Source organism: Apis florea, unplaced genomic scaffold (assembly GCF_048593485.1).
Source record: "Apis florea isolate Af1SG1 unplaced genomic scaffold, ASM4859348v1 contig_3081_pilon, whole genome shotgun sequence".
NCBI classification, from domain to species: domain Eukaryota; kingdom Metazoa; phylum Arthropoda; class Insecta; order Hymenoptera; family Apidae; genus Apis; species Apis florea.
The window spans coordinates 4,751,154-4,776,144 of NW_028256703.1; the positions used below are offsets into that span (position 1 = coordinate 4,751,154).

At 48.6% G+C, this 24,991-nt stretch overlaps 1 protein-coding gene across 15 annotated transcripts in view; it reads right to left on the reverse strand.

The window, feature by feature from the left end:
- LOC100867106 (daughterless) overlaps nucleotides 1-24,991 on the reverse strand; it is a 77,112-nt gene that overhangs the window by 27,210 nt on the left and 24,911 nt on the right. Inside the window, exon 1 of one of the 15 annotated variants that reach the window (XM_086909046.1) lies at nucleotides 21,383-22,441. The exons of the other annotated variants lie outside the window; for them this stretch is intronic. Coding sequence (XP_086765172.1) covers nucleotides 21,383-21,568 — 186 coding nt within the window. The 5' untranslated portion in view covers nucleotides 21,569-22,441. Of the gene's footprint in view, nucleotides 1-21,382; nucleotides 22,442-24,991 lie in introns of those variants that run through there. 15 annotated transcript variants of the gene reach the window in all.

A 24,991-nucleotide genomic window follows, 5' to 3' on the forward strand; every position in this document is an offset into this window, starting at 1 on the left:
ATTTTCATTCGTCGACGACGAAAAGGAGGAACGAAAGTAGCGGAGGGGAGGTTGCTTTTTCCCTCGCCATAAATTCGTCTTCTTGTTGATCTTCGCCGGTTTTACGGCCTCGTACGGCCCGGTATAAACCAATAAACCGATCAAACTGTCCAAGACCTTCGAATTCTCTCTCTCTCTCTCTCTCGGCTAAAAGTTTCACGCGGGACAAATCTCCACCTCCTCGTTCTTCTCGAATCGAAACCGGCGGCGAATCCATTAACCCGCGACTTGATGATTAACAATCCCTACAACGAGGAATCGTGTACGAATTTACGTTACGAATCTGCTCGTTTCCATCTCCGATTTTCACCGCTTCGATTCGAATCGTTCGAGCACCGATTCGTCGATTACCGAATCCGACCGAGCAGCTCGTGTCGGACATCGAGATTTCCCGTGTCTCCTGTTCGGGAAGAGAGTGGGACGATTTCGAATAGAAATCGGAAAGGAGAGGAGGGAGGAAAGGACAATCGTAGTAACGACGTGTACACCAATCCCGAAAGGGGCTTTTTCGGGGGTGCGCCACCCCGATTTGCACCGACGAAATATATATATACACACACACGCATATACACGAAGCGTCCCAGCCGAGCGACCCTCGCACACGCGTTCTCGTGGACGCGAAGCTTGCGAGTTGCAAGGGGGCTCTGCCCTATGATTTGTAGCGGCACTATAATGCCTCAACTACCCGACACCCTGACTCACCCTTCCCTCCGCCCGTGTACCACTCTAACCGTGCCGAGGGAACCGATCCCACCCTCCCTTTTCTTCTACGAGCAGTTAGCAACACGTTACGGTAGCAGCGACCACGTTCTTTCTTTCTTCCCCGCTCGAAAGGAATTGAACACTCTCGAAATGCTCGAAATTTGTCAATTATTCAAAATGGATGGATTATTTCTATAAATACACGCGCGCGTGTGTGTGTATATATATATATATATATCGATCGTTCGTTCGTTTCCTTTCCACCGAAAGGGTTTTCGATTCACGCGAATAACACGCGAGTTGGCGGCGACGGCGGCGGCGGTTAGCATCTGAAAATACGGGCGAATTACGTGACTTGCCGCGCGGAGCAGCGGCCCCTTCGCCACCCACAAAGGGGAAGCGCGCTTATGTAAGCGGAACGATTAGCTATCCTCTGTCATTATTGTCCCGCCGATCGTGATCAATCGTAACGATTCGTGAGATCGAAAAGGGAAAAAGAAGGAGAAAATTATTTGAGAAGGAAGATTGATACGTCGCAGCCGAGATACGCAACAAGAGGGGTGGAGAGAAGGGGAACGGAAAGAAAAGCGAGTGAGGGGAGAACAGAAGAGAGAGAGAGAGAGAGAGGGTATTTCAATTATTCGATCGGTTGGCCGATAGAATTGTATCCGCGGATTCGGCGGTGGAGGAGAAGAATAGGCGGAGCGGAGAGGGGAGGAAGGCACAAAGCCGATCACGGCGGGCAACGCACCCTCCCCATTGCGAAGATTACACACCGCGTCGAAAAAAATAATAGCATCGAATTCGTAATCCTTTCCTCGGTCCCCCTTTTCGAGAAGCGATTACTATTACTCGAGGAATTCGGTCGGAGCCGAGCCGACACCGAGTTTCGATTAATTAAAGCGGGAGGGGAGAGGGAAAAGTCGATGCGGTTGAAACGTCGTCCGGCACAAGCTATCGGTTCGCGTGCGCGTTCTTCTTCTCAACGCTTGTTAGCCGACTCATAAATTACGGAGTTGGCGAGAGAAAGGGAGGGAGAGAGAAAGAGAGAGAGAAACGAAACCCGGTTTTTCGAGCTAATTGGAAGAGCAGCTCCGACGCTCGTAATTAATGGCTATTTCGCTATCGGCCCTCGCGCGACTTTTTTCTTCTTCTTCTTCTTTTTCAAACGCGCGTTCGTCGATAACACGACGTGTGTGCACGAATCTAAACGCTGTCGAAAAGAGGGGAGAGAGAGAGAGAGAGAGGCAGCCAGTCCCCGCTGCCAAAGAGTTGTCGAAAAAAGGGACGCGTTGTGAAAGGACGGAGGAGTGCGTAAAAATGCAATTTTATCCTCAACTTTTTCGTCGAATAATCGTCCTTCTCTCTGTTGGATAGAGGGGAACGACGCTCGAGTCGAATCTGTTTCCAAGGGACGAGGATAGATTCCTTTCCCGATGATCGGTTTCGAGGCAATTCGACGGACAACGAAGCTCGAATCGATCATCGATAGAAAAGCTTCCGCGCGTTAAGAAGCCGCGCGGATAGTCCGAGCTAACGCTATATATATATATATATATATATATATATATATAGAGAGAGAGAGAGAGAGAGAGAGAGGTCGCACAAAGTGTATTAAAGGCAAAGCGTATAAAAGTTCAGCGACGCGCGAATTTACGAGGCGCGTGCGAGCACCGGATAAATATCTTACGGCTCGGTACCTCGCGTCCTCTGACCTCTCGCGTTTCGAGCCGGAATACCGAGAGCTCAGATACCCGTCCGAGATACGAGCGCGGGCAATTAGCGAGATTTTCGCGGCCACAACGAATCGCTAATTAACCGCCACATCGGCAGGAAGAAACCAACACGTTAGGGAGGCGCGAAATCGATTTGAAGAGTTCCTTTTTAAAAAAAAAAGGATCTCTCTCACGAGATCTCCAATTTCTTCCACGAACGAATAGAAGATTAAAAATCCCGTGTTTTTTCTTTTTTCCTTTTTTTTTTCACGCAACAACTATCGTTCTCCGATCCATAATATACCGCGAGACGAGCACAGAGAGAGAGGAGAGAGAGACAAAGAGAGCGCGTATAGAGAACGCTCGTGGAAAATGGAGAAGGGAGAGAGGAGGAGGAGGAGGAGCAACGACGAAGCCGGAAGTGTCTAGGCGACCCCGTGGCCCTTTCGGAATCGATCCATCGATTTCAGTCCGCGCGGACGGATACTCGTATTTCGCAGGCGAGCCGCGGCGATTCTTGCCGATCAACCGCACACCTAGGCATTCCGAACGAGCCGCGCCGCATCGATATGCATATATATATATATACACATATATACACGCACACACAACACGCGAGGAGGATATATACCGCGACGCACACGAGTATACTGCGTGTGTATATATATATATATATATTTATATATACGTGGATACATAGAGGCGCGAGTAGAGATCCGTGCCACGCGTATATCCACAGCGTGAGCAACAAGAAAGGGGGAGGACGGAGTGCGATTTATTACGTTTTTGCGGCACCGGACCCGACCCCGTTCGCCCGCAATATCTTGTGTCGCGGTAATTGAATATCTGAAAATGTCAGGAAGCGTACAAGATGGTGGGGAAGGAAGGGTGATGGCGTTCGAGCGGGTGGAACGGAGAATCGGGATGGAAAAATTGCGCGATACCACCGCCAAGCTCGAAACAATGGCTCGAATTAAAAACGCTGCTCGCTTCAGAAAAATTAACACCGCTCTCTCCTCTCTCTCTCTCTTTCTTCCGACTCTGTGAAATATCACGACGCGATGTTCGTCGAGTTGAAAGAACGAGAGAGAAAGAGTGAGGTTTTTCAATTGCTTCGAACGAGAAGGAGAGGTGAGAGATGATCTATGCGGGGGTCGATTGATCTACGACGAATTCGCGAGGCGCGCTGCACGAACGAATCATGGATTCGTTCGATCGGGGAGATGCGACTGCTCCTCGTGCAAGCAGAAATTGCCGGCGATAAATAATAAAACGATCCGTGTAATTCGAGGTAACGGCTTTCCTGCCTTCTCTCCCTTTTTCCCTTCTTCACCGCTCCGATCTTTCCTCCCCACCCCTCGTGTGCGCGCGCGCGTGTCGAAGAACCGCGTGCTCGACCCTCCAACGTATGTGGAAATTACGTTTCGCCCAGGATACACAGATTAGACCAGATAAAATTCGGTTCCGCCTATTATCGAATCCAACCCCCTCCTCGCTCGTAAACAAACAAACGAACGAACAAACAAACAAATATCAACGCGATCAATCGAACGATAACGGTGCAATTACGAAACCGTCGCAAATTCTGAGATATCAATCAATGATAATATTTTCCGCGAACGGAAAAGGCTCTCCCTCCCCTTTATCGACTCCGCGCTACGACCGTGAGCCACGTCGTCGTCGTTAATTGGCTCCGTGTGCAATCCGGGGCGTAGCGAAGATAAGATGGAAAAGCGGCGGGACGAATTTCACCGAGGGACGAAAACGAGGGATTGCGAAAACACGTAAACAACTTGTAAATAATTTCTTCGTCATCCCTTACGGCGCGTTATGGATTCGTGGGAACGACGAATAGCCTCTTCCCTCCGCATCGAACCAGGTCCCGTAGATCGTGCGGGACCATTTTTGCGGGAATTAATGAGAGGGAGGCGAGAAAACTTCTGGTAAACAGGAGAGAGAGAGAGAGAGAGAGAGAGAGAGAGAGAGAGAGCTTTTCTTTTCTTTTCTTCGCGTTTTTCCCTCCGCACAATGCCAACCTCGACTAATTAGCATATAGAGTGGATAATTAATTACGCGGAAACGACGCCTTCTCTTTTTACTTTTGCGCGTCCGTCTAACTGCATCTTCCTCCATCTTTCGAAGCGAAGAGACGAGGGGAAATCAGGTTTTTGCGATCTGATCAACTCGGCCTGGAATGGAATAAAAAGTGCGAAATGCAGGGTGACGAAAGGAGAGGGCGCGAAAACGTTACGCGGGTGTATCGAACGCGCGGGTGTCGAGAGCTCGCGCTCGACAGCTCCTCCTCTCCTTCCCCCCTCCCTACCCCGGTGCGTTTTTCGACGAGCGTCACCCAGCCGTCGAGGGCACTCCGCTAATTTTTCCATTATCCCCTCTCTCCTCCACTCGATATCCCATCGAGTGGAACAACATCATTTTTGAAACGTTCGATGACCCTCCCTCCCTTTGAAACTGTTTCCGGGATTCGAGCGGTGCTCGATGGATTCGATTAATTCGATCCAAGGGGATACGTTCCTCGAAAAGGAAAATTTTCGCGCGCGTTCGATTTATCGAGGGATCCGAAGAATTATTAAGACGAGTGACGGAATCACGAGTTTCGCGCGCGTGAAAAGAGGAATGGAGGGAGGGGAAGAAGAAGAAGAGAGCGGAAAGTGAGGGGAGGGAGGGGGGCGGGGAGGTTGGAATTTTCGAAAGGCACTTCCTCTCGGTGAATTTCCGCGGGACACAGAAACGTACTTAAGCCAGTTTCTCTGGAGAACCAATAAAACCGCGATTGGACTCTCTCTCTCTCTCTCTCTTCCCCCCTCGCCATTACCAAGCCGCCGACGGAGAATATTCGACGGAAGATAAAGATAAGGGATGGCTGGTAGACCGAAACCATCTTCGCTTCTCGCCGCCGTCTTCGCGCGCCATCTTGCATCTCTCCCGAGTGAAATGCTCTGTATTGCTTGAATATTTAACCGAAACGGGAGAAGAAAGGTTCGATTCGCCTCGCCCCCCCCCCTTTCCCTCCTTCCCTTCCAAATTCGTCGAACGAAAGGCGAGGGATAATTCCTCCCCCTTTCCATCCTCCTCTTTTTAAGAAAAAATTCGAAACGCGTACGCGACGAGTCGCGAATCGAAGAAGACGACGTCGATCGAACGAGAAAGGGAGAGGCAAGGAGGAAAAGGCGAAAAGGATGTTGACGGAACCGGTTATCGGGATCCGAGGGGGGGGGGAAGGGGGAAGAAATCTGAATTAAACGAGGAGGAAGCGATAACCGGAGGGAAATCAAAGGGATCGGGCGAACATTGAAAAAACATTTTAACGAGTTTTAAGCCGGTGGAAAAACTGGCGAAATCCTGCGGATCGGCACCCTACGCAACCAGCGGAACAATGATCAATGGCTCGTGCAGCCTCCGCTCCTATGAAAAGTTACATTCGTGCCCCCTGGTCCGCGCTCGTGCGCGTTAAATCACACAAAGGGATTCCATGGCGCGTCTATAAATGTACACGCGTATACGTATACATGTAGACGCGGGATTCAGTCCTCTCCGCGTTGTGCGGGGCGCACGAGATACGCGTGCGTGAGCGTGGCTGGTTGATTTTTCAAAGCGCATAATAACGAAAAGTCAGCTCCACGATGCCTCGGTCTCGGTAATGGAGCCATTCGTCGAAAACTGGATGAAACATTATTATCGGTCAAACGCACGCCGAAATATGTAAATCGTCCCCCCGGATGAACGATGGAGGGAGGCTCGTGTACGCGTACGCCATCGAGACGAAGCGAGGCGAGGCGAGACGAGACGAGAGGGAGAGAGAGAGAGAGAGAGAGAATCGAAATCGAGGCGAATGGCGACGACGATATTGCAACGATACGATCGAGGATCGATTCCCCTCCATTCCCCGCCTAGTAATATTTTAATCCTCCCTCGCGTCGAGAAGTTAACGTAAAGAAAAAAAAAAAAGAACCGCGCTCTTTCGAGAAAAGGAAAGGAAAGAAAAAAAATATTTCAATTCGATCTACGCCTACGTGTCCCGAGGCGGCGGAGTATTCGACGGGGGGAGTCGATAAGAAAGATGCTTATCTGGGCCGAGGATATAATGGACGGGCATGAATCCGATGTGAACGAGAGTGGTAATGCGATGGCAAAGATGATAAGGAGATAATGACGATGATCACGTCAGGGGAAACCTGCACTTTGTTCTCCAACCATGATAATAATAATTACAATTAGAGGTCCGCTGCCTTCTAATGCTACGCGCGTATATAACAAAGTGAGGGGTGGGGAGGGAGAGGGAAAAAATCGAGTTTCAACGAGTATTATCGGCTCGCCAAGGGATTTATATAGCGAAAAGTGATCGCAGGTGATCGGCGATACGGAACGATCGATCCGTTCCCTCGTAGAGCAAATTACGAAGAAATTTGCATCCTACGAGAATTATCCTTCTCGTCGTCCATCGTCGTCGTCGTCGTCGTCGTTCTGAACGAATTCTTTTTAGGAAAAATCTCGGGATTTTTTCCTTTTCGATTCTCTCACCTCCGAGCAACAGAACGTTCCCCGTGTCGCAATTATCGCAGCCTTGGGATACCTAATTGCGAACGCGTTATTTGTTCTTCCACTCTCTGGTCGACAGTGGGATTTTTTTTCTTTCTTTTCTCTCGCGGCGAAACGGGTTCAGGTTGAGAACCCACGCGTTCACCGCGTATCACCACGGGGCAAAAATGATGTTTGCTCGGATACGAAAATTACGAGCGATAGCCGGCAACGAGTGACCGCCTCGTTATTGGCCACTTCGGTTGCCTCGTGTCTGCTTTATTCTCGCGATATTCCGCTTTAATTTTCCACGCCTGGTGTGAATAACAATTATGTAATAATTTCACCCGGCCCGCCACCGTATACACGCGTATAAATGTACACACGCACACGTCCCCAATCTCGAAAATCGCGCGCTACACATCCGCGGCAGGATAAATCGAAAATTTCATTCTGTCGCGACAAATGAATTTTTGAAACTCTCTTTCCCTTTCGCCCCCCATCGTCCACACTCGAGGTCATATCTCAAAAATCGCGATTCGAAAACGCTCCGGGAAAAAATAGCTTTTGCGTGAATATACGTATGTATATATGCACATATATATGTGTGTGTGTGTGTGTATATATATATACGTACGTATATATATTAAAAAAAAAAAAAAAAAAAAAAAAAAGAGCACGGTCGTTTAACGAATTTCATTTTCACCCCTAACTCGAGCTGTCGCACGCGCACGCTGCGGTCTCCACGATCGTGCAGATCAAAAGAGATTTTAATTTATCGCGATCGATATTTTCCACGATTAATTTTAATCGAATGGATTGGGATTTTTCCGCGTTGGAAAAAAAAAAAAAAAAATATTTATTCGACGGTGGAGCAACCAACGAAAAGTTGTAAAATCGCGATAAATTAATTATTTTCGTTCGCGAGAGAAAGAGGGAGAAAAAAATCAGCAGACGACGAGCGAACGAGCATTTTTCCTTTCTTCCCGCGTTCTCTATTAAACTTCTCTTCTCTTCCCATACTTGGACGTCGATCAAAACGATCGACGAGATGGAGATAAGCGAGCAGACAACATGGCGCTCCTCGGTGATCCGCGACTATCGGCTGGCTCGCTTCTGATTAATATAAACGACAATCCTTATCTACGAATCCGAATCCCGAGGTTATCTAATTTCTTCTACGTTTTCCTCCGATTCTCTCCCCCTCCCTTGGTGTTTGCCTCGAACGAATCTCGAAGTAGCGACACGGCAACACGCACATCTTGGGAGGAAAACGGCGTACGTTTCTTACAAGTGACGAAACTCTCTACGCGCCTGCCTTACTAATTGCAGCTACCTTGTTCTTTATCCCTTCTTCGAGTGTCGCGTCGAGCGAGATAATATATATATATATATATATTTTCCTCCTACCAAGCGGGTAAAGTCGTGCGTGTACTCGTATGCAGGTTATGCAATACGGATTTTCCAAATCAATTACGGTTTTCTCCTTGACGAGAAAGAGAGAGAGAGAGAGAGAGATAGAAGCATTTTTCACGTGATTGTCCTTCCTACCTAATCCTTCCCAAGACGTTTTCTAACCCCTCGCTGCCGGGATTAACCGAAAAAGATCCCCGGATCTGGCCGGCTCGCCCGATATAAACGGCATCCGCCTTACCAACCGGGACGTATAATTGGTTGTCAGTCAAGTAGTCAGTGGCAACCCCCTCGAGGCAGCCGCTCCCCCACCACCGTCAACCTCCTCTCCCGAAGGACACCCGGTACATGCACACGAGGAGACAACCAACCTCGACCGAATCCCTCCTCCTCCCTGATGGGATTTCACGTCCGATCGAGCGAAGAAAGAATTCGGAATTCTCGAGGCGAAAATTACCGAAAATTACAAGAGAAATGAATTTCACAGTTCTTCGATGCGACGAGATGATTGGCGCGCGCGCGGGAAAGGCGGTGTTGTCGCGAAATTGGTATGGAAAAGTGAAAGCGGCGGGAAAAGGGTGGGGAAAAAGAGGTACTGGGGCACTGCTCGGGACGAGTGGAAAAGAAAGGAAGGAGGGGGAGAGCGATCGCAGCCTTCTCGAGCTAATGGTTTTTGGCGCGTAGAACGCAAGCATCCTTGACCCATCTAACGGGAGACAATAAATAATTCGTCGATCGCGTGATCGATCCAGTTAGTTCGACCGGCAAATTATCGGGGACCATTAATTAAGAATCAATCGAGAAACGAATCGTCGAATAATTTGTCACGCCACCGGCTCGCGATACCTGAAACGCGATCTTTCGTTTCGAGCGTGCTCGCTTGTACTCGAGCCATCTGCTGCTCGAGAAAAAGATCGATCCATCTCGAACCATGGATAAAAGATCGAATGATCCTACGATCTCTACGATCGCGACTACTAGAGACACGAAATGTAATCGCGAGAGAGAGAGAGAGTGTGTACGCAGGCCACGTGATCGCTGAAGGCAAATCCATTTCCTGGCACATCGAGGCAAACAGTTAACACGATTGAATATCACTTGGAGGAATGTTAGGGAGAAGAGAAGCTCGGTAAGCGTCGCGTAATGCGTGTAATTAATGATTACTGGCACGCATCAAAGCTCCTCATTAATCTCACCAGCGCCAGCCGATGATGCGTGAAACGTTTGATCGTTTGATAGTATAAACCAGCCGATTTCACGGTGCGTCGATAAACGCACGATTCGACCGCACGATTCCGTTATTAATTATCACGGTTTTATATATACGGGTGGGATATATCAAATCATCTGAAAAATCGATCCTTCTCCTTACGATCCCGAGAACAATCGCGTGGAAGAGAAGAGGGGGGGGGGAGGTAAAGAGAGGACAATTGGTTTCGCAATCGCTCGTTCCCACAATTTGCATTTTCTCGACACGGAGCGAAGAAAATGTCATTTCCTGACTCCCCTCCTTCTCCACCCTTCTTCTGTTTTCCACTGTCGCCATCAATCGTCCCGGGCCCAAACTCGGGTTGCACGTGCACGTGCGCGCACGACATTTCCTCGCAATTCGTTTTCTCCGCGAATCAACCGCGATCTTGTGCGCGGGCGTTTCAAAGGAGCCGACGTTTTCCCTAAACGGCCACGACCCGCCGCCGCATTTCTGCCACGTGAGAAAATCTATTCTCTTTCGCTTTCTTTCGTCTCTCTTTCTCTCTTCGCAATCGTGTTTCCCCTCGATGCTGCACAAATACCGAGACACTATTTTTCGCGAGATATTATTAAAACGCGCTCCACCGAACGTCGAAATATCAATCGAACAATAATATCCAAGGCGGGCAAACATTTGTACCCTTTTGTGTCGTACACGACAGATCTATCTGTGGAATAATACATAAGTATCGTACGCAGCGTAGAGAGTTTGCGGGCGATAGCCGGACAATAAGTGATTACTTCGAAATGGAAGTTGTAAAAATTTTTCTCGTGTACACGCCATACGAAGTAGTAGTATCAACGGTATATCCTTCTCTCTATCCCTCTCTCTCTCTATCTTTCTTCTCCCCTTTCGAACAATAAGACGGAGTGGCGTCCATTGTCGGTCAACCCGGGACAATTCGCCATGGATAAAGTTAGCCGGATCGGCCAGCTGAAGCCGATCGCCTTTAATGGATCGCTTGTTCGTTCTCTCGAGATTCTTTTCGAGCGGAGTGTAGTAGGTAGCGGCACGGCAGTTTCGCAATGCGGACCCACGTGGACGAATGCGCGAAATTCACCATTTTCGTCCAGCTGCGCTAATTCAATCCGAACCGAGAGATAGATAGTGAATCGCGTACGCGACGGATAAACCATGAACTGTGTATATGCTACATGCGTGTCCCGCGATCATTGCCGATTATTTCGCAGAGACGAGGAGAGCGAATTCAAAGAGAGTTGCGATATGGAACGCGAAATGGAAAGCCTCCGGCTTCGTTATTACCGACCGAGGGCAGGAGGCAAGGGAGGGGGAAGCTATTCGCACGTTCGTTCGTGCTTACGAGAAATTGCAACCGTTCCACCACCTCGATGTCAAATTTAACGCTATTCGAGCGATACTTCTCGGCGATCCGACGCTTTCTCGTTCGACGCGATTCGATATCCTCTCTCTCTCTTTCCCTCTCGCTCGTTCGCTCGCTCGCTCGCTCGCTCTCCCTTTCACGCACTCTTCGAAGAAGAAAGAAAGCAAGAGAGAGAGAGAGAGAGAGAGAGAGAGAGAGAGCAGCGTTGGTAGAAAGATCGAAGCGTGGAAAATTACGGTTACCAAGCGGAAAAGGGGAGGAAGTATTTCGCGAGGGAGGGCGCGCGTATAGGAGAGAAACACGGATCGGGATAACTGGTCACAGGTTACGAGAACGTGCGGGAAAGGGCGCAGGTAATCGAGGGCACCGAAGGTTGAGCACCCCCCGGTCAAGGGGAGATCCCTGATTGGTCGAGCGAACCACGCACCTGGCGGACAGCTGCTACGAGGCGAGCTGTACGCGCATGCGTCAGCGCCGTTACACCGAGTACGTGTGAATGCACACGCGCATGCGCACTATCTTATACCTTGCATCGTTGTCACACATCGAGCACGCCGAATCGCGTCTCCAAGCGTCGTATTCTCTTCGTTTCTCGAGCGCGAATATAATGTTATAACGTGGAAGAGAAAAATATTCGCCCGCGAGGGAAGGAAACAATCGAATGAAACGACGAATGAATGAAGGGGGAAAGGAGAGATCGCAAAACCACCGATCTTCTCGTTATATTCGTACACGCGGATCTCGGCCCACGGATTCGGGGAGATAACGCAGTTGGAAAGTTTTGGCATCAAGTGCACGAGGTTTCTCGAAACAGGTAGAGAGCGAAGATACAGGCGGCACGCACCGGCGTGATACAACACAAGAGCTGCAAAGTAAGCATGGAAGGAAGGGATTGCGGCGCGCTATCCTCCAGCAGGTCTCTCTTCGACCAGGATTATGGGTTTTAAAAGCGTGCGACCGGCTTTCGAACGGTGCTAATCTCATTGTTTTACACACGTAACAGCAATAACGAGGTTGTGCAAGGAGACGAGGGTCCCGGGATTAGCAAGCATGAAAAACCTAAATCACCGGCTTCGAATCTCCGTAAACTGGCCTAGCACGGCCGAAGCGAAGAAAATCGGTAGATAGATTTTCCACAGTTTCTCCGTGACAAAGATGAGAAGGATAACGAGATAGAGAGAGAAGGAGAGAGAGAAATTTCAACGAGGTCAAAAAATAGATTCGCCGACCAAATTCTCTTATTTTTTTCATTGTTCAGGAAGGTGCGTGGAATCGATGGAACGATGGTCGGACGATGGTGAATTAACAACGAGAGAGAGAGAGAGAGAGAGAGAGAGGCTCTCGAGCGAGCGGCTATCAACACGATTGCACAATTTAATCGTCGATAGTTGAAAAGAAGTTCAGATTAGGCACACCTGTGTAAAGAGATCGACGCATCGAGTCTGGAACGTTCGCAATGTTTTCCATATCTTCGACTCGTTACGTTAATCTCGAGAATGATGGAGAAAAAAAAAAAAAAAAAAAAAAAGGCAAATTCATCGCGATATCCGAAGCCTTATAGCGACTAGGAAAATAGATTTTTTTTTCTCGCTCGTGGCAAAGTAGGAGAAGAAAAAGAAAAAAAAAAAAAAAAGTAGGAAAAATACGAGCAGTCTTATCGATCCATCCATAGTCTCTCGTCGTTCGACATTTCGACGCAATCTTCTTCCCAAGATCTACATATTGACCGGTTTCGAATCCCACCGTCTTTCTCTTTCTATCTCCTGCCCCCCTCCCCGAAAAAAACGTTCGTCTCACCACGCTGGAAAGTCATTTCGATCTAGATCCATCCGTGTACATCATCGAAATGGCCGAGGCGAGGGCTTTTTTGTTCGCTGGCAAACGAGGGTCACACATTTTTTCCCCAAGCTTCTTTTTTCTTTTTCTTTTTTTTTTTTTTTTTTTCCCTTTTACATTTGTAATTTTCCTTCGTTCCCCCGTGGAACGAAACGTTCCGTGCCGTGAATGGAAGAAGGAGAGGGAGAAGGAGGAGAAGGAGAAGGGTAGCTACTACGATTAAGCGCGGTTAAGAAAGGGACAAAAAAGGAAGGAAGAAGAATAAGGGGAAGGAGAAGAAAAAGATAAAAATAAGAGAGGGGGGGGGAGGAGAGAGAGAAGAAAGCGGAGCGTGGAGAAGGAGAGCAAGAACCTCAAAACTCAGGAAATGACCCACCCATTAGCGTGGCAAAACCATAATTCTGACCGTCGAAACCATAATTCCTGGGGACCATCGGGAATACTCTCGTGTTTCTGGTCCCCCGGAACTCGCTAGAGACCGTCCTCCTCCTAATTTTGGATCGAATTTCAAGACCGGTCACAGGGCTCGAATTAAAATCCGAGTCTTGTCGCTTAAATAACACCGTGTGAGAACAGATTCAACCTCGCTCGCACGAAATCTATCCATGCCAACACGGCCAAACACACTCCGCGTCCCGAACACGATCGATCTACCCGGGATAAAAAAAAGAGAAGAAGGAAAAAAAAAAAAAAAAAAAAAGGAAAATCAAATTTCGATCTCCTCTCTCTCCATCTCCAATTTCTTTATAATATCGTTAAAACGGTATCGGAAAAGGAGGCCATCTGGATAAGGAATCTCGATGCTCAAAGGTTCGTGCAAATAGCTATAGCAAGCGTTAGCGGGGGTATTTATAGCAACAGTCAATAATTTCGTCGTAGAAAGCATCGTGTTTCGTCGAGTATAGAGTGTTTCGACCAGTTTCAAAGAAAGAGAGAACGAGAGAGAGAGAGAGAGAGTGGATATTTCCGAGAAAACGACGACCAAAAATCCTCTCGCGAATAGCAAGGGAATGAAACTCTTCTTCCAGCGAGGAAGATAGAACGAAAATTGCTCTATCGACGACGATTACCGACTCCGCTTGGAAATTCAAGATGTTATACACGACGGTTCGAGAGGTATCGTCTATAAGTTAATTCGAATCGATTATTTGCCATTCTCGACCAAGGTACACGTGTCTCTTTAATCCACCATCATCGAGCGCCATCATAGACTGACCGTTTCGAACGGAATCGCTTCGTTCTATTCTTCTTCTTCTTCTTCTTCTTCTTCTTCTCTTTCTCGAAAAAGTAAATTAGAGGATTGGAAGCGAAGCTCGTCAACAAGCGACCAGCGTGGCCTCCAAACAAAGATGAGATTAGACGATTGCAATAAACACGCCGCTTATCTCGATCTGTTTTTCGTTTACTTAATCTCGCTGATATCGATTACGTCACGCGCCACTGTACCACGTCGCTCCTTCCACCACCGCTCATCTTTACGCCGTGAAAAGGCATCGCATTTACCGAAATCGCCTCTGACGATTGATCAAAAAGTGGAGGGAAACACAACTCACACAACTCGCTCTTTCTCTCTCTCTCAAAAAAAAAACGTATTATCCATCCAGTGCGGATGTTTCGATCGGGTCGTAACTCGGGAAGCTTGGCGATTAAAAAAGAAAGAAGGAAGAGAAAAAAGTTGGGAAGCCAGGCGAAGATGGAAGATTGCGCGGCGGCGAATAAAGAGGGAAAATTGAGGCGAGGAGGCGGTTATCTTTCGAAAGCGAGAACTTGGTTCGTTCGTGACTATCGGCGAGAAATGGGAGGAGAAAAGTTTGAGCTTAAATGCAGCGCGAGGGGAAGAGGTGGCGGGAATAACAATAGCAAGAACCACGTAGGGACGTAAACTCGGTGGAGGATCAGGAGGATATAATCTGGAGGCTGGCACCGAGGTAGGCACCATCTACCGTGAGATCTCGACGGAAATCGGAACTGGCTCGAGGCAACCCTAATCCGAACTTGATACGAACAGCGCGCTACGTACGCTGCTACGTGGCCACTGGCTTCTCCCAATTATTCACCCAACCATTTCGAATTCGGAATTAAAGTTGGACGGAAAACGATACGGGAATAGACGTACATCGGTTCGAATACCGTTTTTACACAGGAAAAATCGTTCTCCCGCAACGAACACGGAACGAGTAGTATGCCACCATCCAGATCCAGATAAGGCGGGGAGCATAAAATAACGTAATCTCTGGGAGCGTTGCGTGTAATTGAATTACAAAAGCGCCGGGTACTCGAGCATTTCGCGGAGGAGCAAATTGCAGCGTGGAACGTTGAGAAAAGCGCGAAGACGAGGAGAGAGAGAGAGAGATCGAAGCGACATAGAGAAATGTTGGAGGCAGGTACCGAGGTAGGCACGATCTAGCGTGAGATCTCGGCGGAAATCGGAACTGGCTCGAGCCAACCTAATCCAAGCCCGATCCAACCCCCAAGACACCTAACCTGTGTTGCACGTTCGCCGCGTTATGGAGCTGCTGGCGGCGCAGCACACTGCCCATACATATACATCGAGGCGAATCCGCACACGTACACCGGTCTTACTCTCTACACGCGTCTCTACACACGTTTTGCGCGATTATGCGAGCTACCACTATGCAGATCGATCCCTGGAGTCGAAGGTGAGGACCGTTTCGGTGGCAAGAACGTATATATATCTGTGTGCACGCGTGCGTTATATATATATATATATATATGTATCGGTATTCCGTGTCAGCCTCGTATGCATTATATCGTATGGAATTTCAGATACAAATGTCTGAAGGGCTTAATAACCGCCGTTCCAATTTCGCTCGCGATAATACCGATTTCTTGCCACGTATCGTTTCGATTTATATATATATACTCGAAAACGAGAGAGAAACGTCGGATCGTAAATTCGAAAGATCGGATAGAGCCCTTCGTTTCGTGACTTTAGACCGAAACCATTCGTCGTTTAAGGGCCTGACGGTTGTTGATTAAGGCTCCTGTTCGAGACGAGGGAGGACGAGGGGAGAAAGAGGAGGGGGAGAGAGAGAGAGAGGTCAGGTTATGTCCATGAAAGTTTTACGGTGCTTGGGTATCCGTAAACGCCATATGGCCCGAAAGTCGCCATGTTTCCTTCGTTTTCTTTCGTCTCGAAGCGGACCCAACGTCCCTCATTTTTTTCTTTTCTTTTTTTTTTTTTCACGCTGCTTCCCTCTCATGGTTTCTCCTCGTTAAAATCCCTAGTCACGGTTACGATATATACGCGTATTCTTTGTCCAGAAAAAAAAAAAAAAAAAAAACGGAAAATTAGACAGTTTATCCGAGGAGGAACGGATAAACTTAGGGGGAAGAGAGAAGCGAAGAAGAACGAGCGACAAGTTGATATGGAACGAAAAGAGAGAACGAAAGACCGATTGAAAAAACGGAGTACGAAAGTACGATGCGATTACTGTGCAAGTTGTCCCTTTGTACGAGGCAACGCTTGCAAAGACGCGTATCTAGACACAATCGAGCGTAGGAATATATCGGACTATTGGACTATCCCGTCGCGTATATGGGCGACGCCCACTCACGTCGTATTAGTTAAATCTAGTGGCGGTACACACGCCTTGGCCAACACCGTCTACGTTTAATTAATCGATAGCATATCTTCGACGAGAGGAAAAAAAAATTTCACGTTTCGATTCGCGCGATTAATCATACCAACAACGGATCGAATCCGAAGAGCGCAAACTTTCCTTCTTCTTCTTCGCGAAAGAATCTCTCCCCAAACGGTTTTATTGCGATATTCGATCCGACGCAATGCTGGAGCGCATTCTTACCGGGCGAGGAATCGTTTCTGGCCTTCGATATCGCGTTGCGTGCGTCGCAATCAATGTCATCGTCGTATATACATCGTGGATCGTGGACAGAAACGAGATAGGAGATAGGATCGCATAAGGGCGGAAGGGGCGCGTTCCGAAACACATCCAGCTGGCGCCTCTCGGCGCTATGGCGGCCGTTATAAGCCCGCTACCAAATCAAGCGTGTGTGACACACTAATAATCGGACGTATATATGGTGTCTATACAGTAGCTCCAGGCACACGTGTGTATATATATATATATATACATATACATATATATGTTATATATATATATACATATACATAGAGATGTAGTAGCGCGCGGGTGTAGAGGTTTACATACGTATCACACATTCCTGTCAAGTCTTGTCTACGGGCGCCTATGTAGCCTCCCCACTCACACGTGGGAAAACCATATAGACACCGACCATATAGGTGTATATCTTGTCAGGCGATACGTATACGAGATCAAACACAGGTGAGCACGAGTATACAGGCCAATTAGAACAAAACGGGCGGCATTTTCGCTTTATTTTCATTTCCGTTTAATTAAAATCTCTCCGCTCCCTCCCAGGGAGACGGTTCCTCCTCCAAAATTATTATCTCACTCTTGTGCACTTGCATCGCGGATGGAGGAGGATCAAAGGAATGACAAGGAATCGAGAAGATGCGAGAAAAGAATGAAAACGGAAGAGAAACGACGGGGGGATGCGCGGTTACGATGATCGCGGGATGAGAGGGAACGGCACGCGTGCACGTCTCAGAGTTACGTATCCGTGCAAACAGAAGCAAGGGATAATGGTTACGAGGAATGGATATATCAGTCGACGCGCGTTGGATCCTAGGATACTGCTATTAGTAGAGCTCGAGGCGCGGGGGATAGGACTGTTGTCACGCGAGTGTGCGCTGGTATGCGAGCGGACTCGTGTCGGTGTGCGTCTAATTACGCGTGTGTGAGTATATTCCTTGCCTAGAGTATCTATTTACGCGTGTGTGCTTGTCCGACGCAAATTGTCGTAGTGGGCCGAGGGGATAGGGGAGGGGAGGGGAGGATAGGGACGCGCGTATGTGTGACGAGATGTAACTACAACCGTGATCATATGGGTTACACATACGTGCCTAAGTACTAATGCTAATCCCAACCATAGATTACGAGACGCGCAGCGACCATCAACCGGAACCGTGCCACGGGAAATTCGTGGACGACCTTTGGCTTCTGCCTTTTCGTCCTCCCTCCTTAAATTCCTAACCTGCAATTTATTTCATTCGCTCGAAAAATGACCGCGCGAATCCGAGGCACACAGCACATCTCTGGATAATTTACCGATGTTTCTTCGCCCGTTTCTTCCATTCAATTTCGCGTTCCGTTAAAAGAGTAGTACAGAGAGAGAGAGAGAGAGAGAGGGAGAGTAAAGTTCTTTGCCAACGGTACGGGCAAAGGCATCGTTCGGCAAAAGCTCGAAAACGTACTGGTCGCAGTAATAAAGTGGCACTTGTCGGCCAATTCGACGATAGGGGAAAGAAAAAACAATCGAGCTTCGAGACCGGAGCCAGGTCGCCGTCCCATTTATATCAATTCTATTCATTGCCGCTTTTAACCTAGCCCTCGCGACGCCAGTGACTCTCACTCTCGAGATCTACTTCGATATCCAATCTCCTCCTCGCGATTTACTCGACTTTATTCCGTACGTCGAGTGTTCGCACGGCCCTTAAGCCCCGTTAAGAGGAAGGTTGCGCGTGTCCCGATTCGCGTAAAATTCTCGCGTCGTCGTTAACCCAATGGACGGACAGGTTGAAACGAGGCGGCGTAACGGGGCCTGTCGGTTTCGTTCGATCCCCGCTTTTCAGCGGCAATTACGCCGACCTCCTGCAACTCGAACGACTCCGCTTTTCTGACAACGATCACGGCTCGATAGCTCGTAAAATCGGTCCGATTCCAGACTGCTTTCACGACATTATATATATATATATATATACGCGCGGCAAGTATCGCTTCCTGCGCTCGAATTTTCGTTTTAATCGAATCGTTGAAAACACACTGAGACTGGGACCACCGCCATCGACCAACGCGCGCACTTTCGCTTTCTCGTTTCTCTCATTCTCTTCTTTCATATTGCCAACCTCCCCTCCCTCTCTCTCTCATCATCTACCTCTTCATTTTTCTTTCCATTCTTCGCGCGACGCCAGTATTCAACGTAATGAAACGGGGAGCAGCAGACACGGAACGATGGAAGAGAAAAAAGAAAGGATGGACAATCATCCGCGTAACGGATACGAGCGATACACGAAAGAAAACGCGATCAAAGGTAACGCGGAGGGATAAGCATCGGCGCACGGATTACGAAACGATATTCCACTTACCGCGGCCAACGAGCCTCTAATTTAAACGGTTAATTGCAACTCGGCTTTTAGCGGAAAAATGAACGCACGCGCGCTCGCGGCTAATTAAGTCTGGCCCAAAGAGAGATAACGCTTTCATAACGAACGCACCGCTTTTTGTTGTCGTATTTTTAAGTGGCCACCGCCGCCGCCGCCTCCTCCGACGATGACTCGGCCAAGATTTTACGCCCGACAAAGCCCGGAAAAAAGCTTCTCGAGAGCGGTGCACACCCGAGAGAGAGCGAGAGAAAGAGAGAGAGAGAGCTCAACGTTTCAAACGTTGCAAGTGCCGTACCGGATATGAACCACGGATGGAGGGAGGGGCACAGACCGGAAATGGCCGGCCTTACCTCGGCCCGATCAAAAACTGGTTTCACCGGACCCTCGAAATCGAGATCGCGGGGAGAATTAACGAAAAAAAAAAAAAAGAAGAAGAAGAAGAAGAAAGAAGGAAAAAAAAAAAAACGAAATAAAGAACAATTTCCTCTTGTTGCGTGTATCGACGAGCGATAAACGCGCTCTTCTGACAAATTCGTCAGGTTGTTATCGCTGTTATTTTTTCGAAGTTATGCGTCACCGATTACGCGATATCGGGACGAGATAAACTTTTACTTCGCGATCTTAATCGCGTGCGTATCTAACATTGAATTTGAATATGTTGCTCGCCAATCACCGTCTCTCTTTCTCCCTTTGTCCCTCTTTCTCTCCCGTAATTGCCAATTTGGAGAAGCTATTGCAAAAGTTTCAGGAATAATGGGACCGGCAGCTGTCGATCTAACGTCATTCAGGTAAGAGAGACTAGCCGAGGCAACCTGTTGTCTCGTGTAGTGACGTTCGTCTTTTGTAATCGCGTCGCTTTTGTACCGCTAATAAGCCGCGCTCGAGTGCCGAAAGAGAGGCGAAAACGGGTCGTGGGGCAAAAATTGCAACGTCGCGAACGTGGCGATTGCGCAACAACGGAAAACGAGAAGAAAACCGTCCGCCGATCGATCTAGATCGATCCGCCAAGAATCTGCCAAGAATCCGACGCGAATCCGTACACAGCGTTTGAGTTCTTCAACGAGCAACGATGGAGATGTATCGTATCGTATCGACGCAAGTTCCGGAAGCGTGATCAACAAGGAGAAATTAAAGTTGCGACTGGAAAAGGAGAACCGCTGCGACCAGTCCATAAAGCCAGAGAGGATCTAGCGGCTGTGTGTGTGGACTGTACTGAAATAATGTACAGTGCCGTACAAAACGGCAAAGTGGAGGGAAGTGCGGAGGGTACGCGGAACATCGAGGTTCTCTCCTCGTCTCTCTCTCTCTCTCTCTCTCTCTCTCCCTCGCCCAGCCTCGTTCACCGTCAGGGTGACAATGGTGTGCAAAGGAGATTAACAAACAGAATAAGCTAACGCGTAATCGCATTATTTCTGGCTAAGCCGCATTTAAATTAGATAGAAATTCCATTTAACGAAACAATGCAGGGATGATGATGACTCACTGCTGCCATACGAGTCGAAATAGACGAGTTCCTTTGCCGAGTTTGAACTGATATTCTACGTCGCTTTGTTACAACGACTGTCTTTCCAGAGATAGGCAATCGTGGACCAATTGCCGTGTGTATATAACCGTTATAAAATCCCTCTTCCCATCCGTGTACCCGAGAGAGCGAGAGCGAGAACGAGCGAACGAGAGAGAGAGAGAGAGAGAAAAGCTTTACCAACGACGTTAGAATTTACGCGTCGTAAATTCGAAGAAACGAAAGAGATCCAGATTAGAATCGCGTAGTAACACTCGCACACGAATTTCGAGCACGGACACGGAACAAAATTACAAATTTCTGGAGAGCTTTCTGGTCTCGCGTGTTCGTCAGGAAGAAAAGGGGTGCCGGCTCGAAAAGAAGGAACGACGACCGACGTGCCCGCCCACGTGACGACGGCCATGTTCGTGACGTAATCCTGACGTCAGCGGACCGATGGCGTGCTCCGCACGCTCCGTCGGATATACAGAGAAAATCGTAAACGTGCCCCTATTTTCAATCGACGTACAATCGGATTTACAGAGAAACTCCGTGCACCGTAAAAGACTTGGAGATTGAAAGGAACTCGTTTCCAACTGGCGCATCCGGTCTACCCTTTCCAACAGAACGATCGAAGCATCCCTTCAAACGAGCGAGAACGAGAAACTCTTTCTCAGCTACGGCTCGGAGAAACTTTTCTTCCGGACCAACTCCGATCGCGAACCCGTAACGTGGCGAGATACGACCAAGGATACCGATCGATAATACGGGGTTAAACAACGGGCGACGATGATCCGTTTATTTAATTCTCCCTTACCTGAGCGCTACCTCCAACGATCGATTGATAGGCCGATTGAAAAACGCTTCCCAATTGCGTCAAACTATCATCTTCCATCTGGAACATTATATCTGTGCCCGGGGAACCGTTGTTATTCAGATTGTTGTTGTTTCCCATCATCTTCTCGGTATTGACGACATCGCGCAGTATCGTGTTCGACTGCATTCTGCGGTTACGACGAATTTCTGGCAACGTGGACGATTCACCACCACTACCACCACCACTACCACCACACGGTCTCGTTCGGTATCAAATCTCGGCGATGATCGCGTCTCGATGCACAACGTTTATCGCTCTCATCGTCCAAAGAACCGAAGCAGCCAGCGATCTGCACACCGTCGTAACCGTCGTCGGGTCACGATTCACGAGCCGGAAATTGTGCACGATTCCACCGAGGAGACGAAACAACTCGCGTCACGTACAAACTTTTCGAAGCATATCAACTACGATCAACGTTATAAATACTCCTCTCGGAGAGTAACGTATTACGCGTTATAGATTTCTCGGGCATCGGTAAACGCGCGAATACAGTCTACGAATAGAGCCGAACGCAAACAAAAATAATACAACGAGAGGAGATGTTTTTACGGCGAGACGAGGACTCGAGTCACCGACGCCGCGTGCCACGAGGACGCATCGCGTAGCCGCACTACGATTCACCCGCCCGCCTCCGCACCATCGTTCGCGTGGCGTCGCTTTTCGATCAGCCTTCGAACACCTGTTTCTGCTACGGTTGCGAGACTCGACTCGACTATCGGTCGGTATATCACGATTATACGTATCCACGGATTATACGGTTACGAGAAACTTTCGAGAACACAGAAGTTCCGATCCACGTTATTGCGCACTACGTCCACCCGAGCACTCGATACGAATCACCAAAACGATCACAAACTTTGTACTTCACCGTTCCAGTCTCCGCACGAGAGAAGAGGTATGGAGCGGAAAAGAGATCGAAAAGAGACGGAGGGGGATGAACGAAGAAAGAAGATGAGCAGCATCGACACAACCTCCTCTCGGTTCACGGTACGCGACGAGACTGACGCTTCCCGAAGGGAGGCAGCCACCCCACCACTCCCCTTCCGTACGAGTCCACGTCCCCCCCCCCACTTATTCGCTCGCCTGTTCCCCCACTACTCCATGGCTCGACGCGCGCGGATAGCGATGGGTATTTGAATTTCTTTCCATCGAGTACGCGAACAAATTCCTATTCCACATCTTTCTCCAAGCGGTAAAATAATTTTTCCACATCGAGAAACACGGATGAACATCAACACGCATATTTCCATTCGCTTTTCCATCTCTCGAATCCTCGGATTCGATTCGATCAGATTGTAAAATAGGAAAAAGGAAAAAACTGTTGGAAAATTTTATTCGTGAAAAATCTCTCGTATCGAAAATACGATCTCGAGACTACGGTGCATGAATTTTGAACATTTCCTCTTACAACGCGGAGAATCACCGCGTACTTTTAACGTGGATCGTTGGACGATTATCAAATGGTTAGTCGGTCGGTCGGTTGGTCGGGGATACAGGAATTGGAATCGTCGAAGCTGTCGCTAGGCACGGGCCTCTCCTCTCTCCCTGCGAAGTGCAATGGTCGGCGGGCCTGCAGCGTTTCGGTTTATCCTCCCCTCGCCTCGTCTGGCCGATGCTCGGCTCACAGGAAGCAACCCCTAGCGCGAAGGGCCAGCGTTTTTGCCCGCACAAGCCGGCACTCGTGTAGCAACGACGAGCGGTGCTACGAGTGTGGGTGGATGATGGCTCTCTGGCTCTCCGCCGACTATGTACCGTGCCGAAAACATCGGTCCACTTGTTGAGTCGAAAAGAGAGCGAAGGGAGAAAGAGGAAGGGAGAGGGCCGGTGTCGGCGGCGGCGGCGCGCGCGCACGGTTATCTCCTTCCCGTGCACGGCCAAAGTGCCGCTGTTTCGCCAGATAAAATCTCTGTGCTACACGAGATCCGATGAGGGAACAAAGGTGGACGATTCTCTCTCTCTCTCTCTCTCTCTCGGTCCGTAACGAAACGAGTTCACACACCGGAAATGAATCGACCGCGAATCATTCCCTCGAAAGAAAGAAAGAAAGAAAGAAGACGAACATCGTCCGGATTTTTCACGGACAAACAAAATCTCGAGACGTTTCCCTCTTCGCTCGTTCGAGGGAAGAGAACTGTTACAGAAGTTCGCGGTGGCCTCGAAAAATAAGTCGACTACGAGGAATTGGAGAGGTGAGCGCAAAACATTAATTCGGCAAAGAGGCGGACGATGTTTCTGCGTGTTGAAAGTGTCGCTAAACGATCTGTTAGGCGAAAATATCTTTATATTCGGGTGGACGGAAGGCCCGGTGACGATGCCGCGGTTTCGGAAAATCTGTCCGGGAAGACAAACGAGATACCTCGTGGCGCCGAAGGTAGAGCTCGTTAGTTGGAAATTCGTGAGTAATTTTAGTGTCGTACCCACGCGACTAGCCCAAGGTATATAATTACCTAACCTCACCCGACCCAATCTAACCCAGTTGGCAAACGAACGAGAGTTCCAGTTTTCCTCGCTGAAATCCGGATACGATCTTCCACGATGGAAGAAAAATTTCCTCGAGGTATCGCGGCCATCGAGAGAGACGCTCGCCAATATTAATTAAGCCAAAACCGATTCAGTTTTTCCTCTTTCGCGACGGCGACGATGTCGACGACGACGACGGGCAAACAACAAGTCACGATTCGTTCGTTTCAACTATTATTTTAGCAACCAAACGAATTGACATCAATCGTTGCCAAGACCTTTCTATTGAAACCACTTGATCCGATTTCCACTCGATCTCCAAAGCGAACCAATGGGTCGAGAATCGATCGATTCTCGTTTTTCCAAGTATCACCTGGTTATCACTTGGACGGAAGAGAGAATTTCGATAATATATATATATATATTCGTAACGCGCGTTTGCGCGAGGAATTCGAGAGCAAAGCGGAGGTAGAAAAGAATGAGGGAAGAGGGAAAGTCAAAACTGAATGGCCGCGTCTTGTGGGGACGTGGTGTCGTCAGGTGTAAAGAACGCTTAACACCTCTGGCAGGTAGCGGCAGTAAAATAATTAAAAGCGACAGGTACTATTCAATACAAAACCGAAATAAAATTAAACAATGGGACAATGGAGCACCAGCCAGTATACAGTTAAGGGATGCCATCGTACCTGCTCCTCCGCCTACCCTCAAGGAGAAACTACCCCCGACAAGATTTTTCTGACTTTCGAATCGACTGCATCGGATTGTTGAAACTTCTGCGGCGAAAAAAAGAAGTGCTCCTTTTCGGAAGAAAAACGCCTAATTTCTCGGCAATTTCTTGCAATAAAATTTTATTGCCGGCCAAAACGCGTAAAAATCAAATTGCATGTTCCTTCCAAACGAGCACCAGCTTGACTTTGAAATCTCGTCGACGTTAATTCGAAATTGTCGGTATTTGAAGACAGTTTTCGTCAATCGGCCCCACGAGCACGAGCCAGAATTTTCACGGCCGAGGGCCAAGGGATTTGCACAACCCCCCCCTCCCCTCCCCCGTGCACTTGCCGCTGTAAATCTCGAAAGGTACTTGTCTCT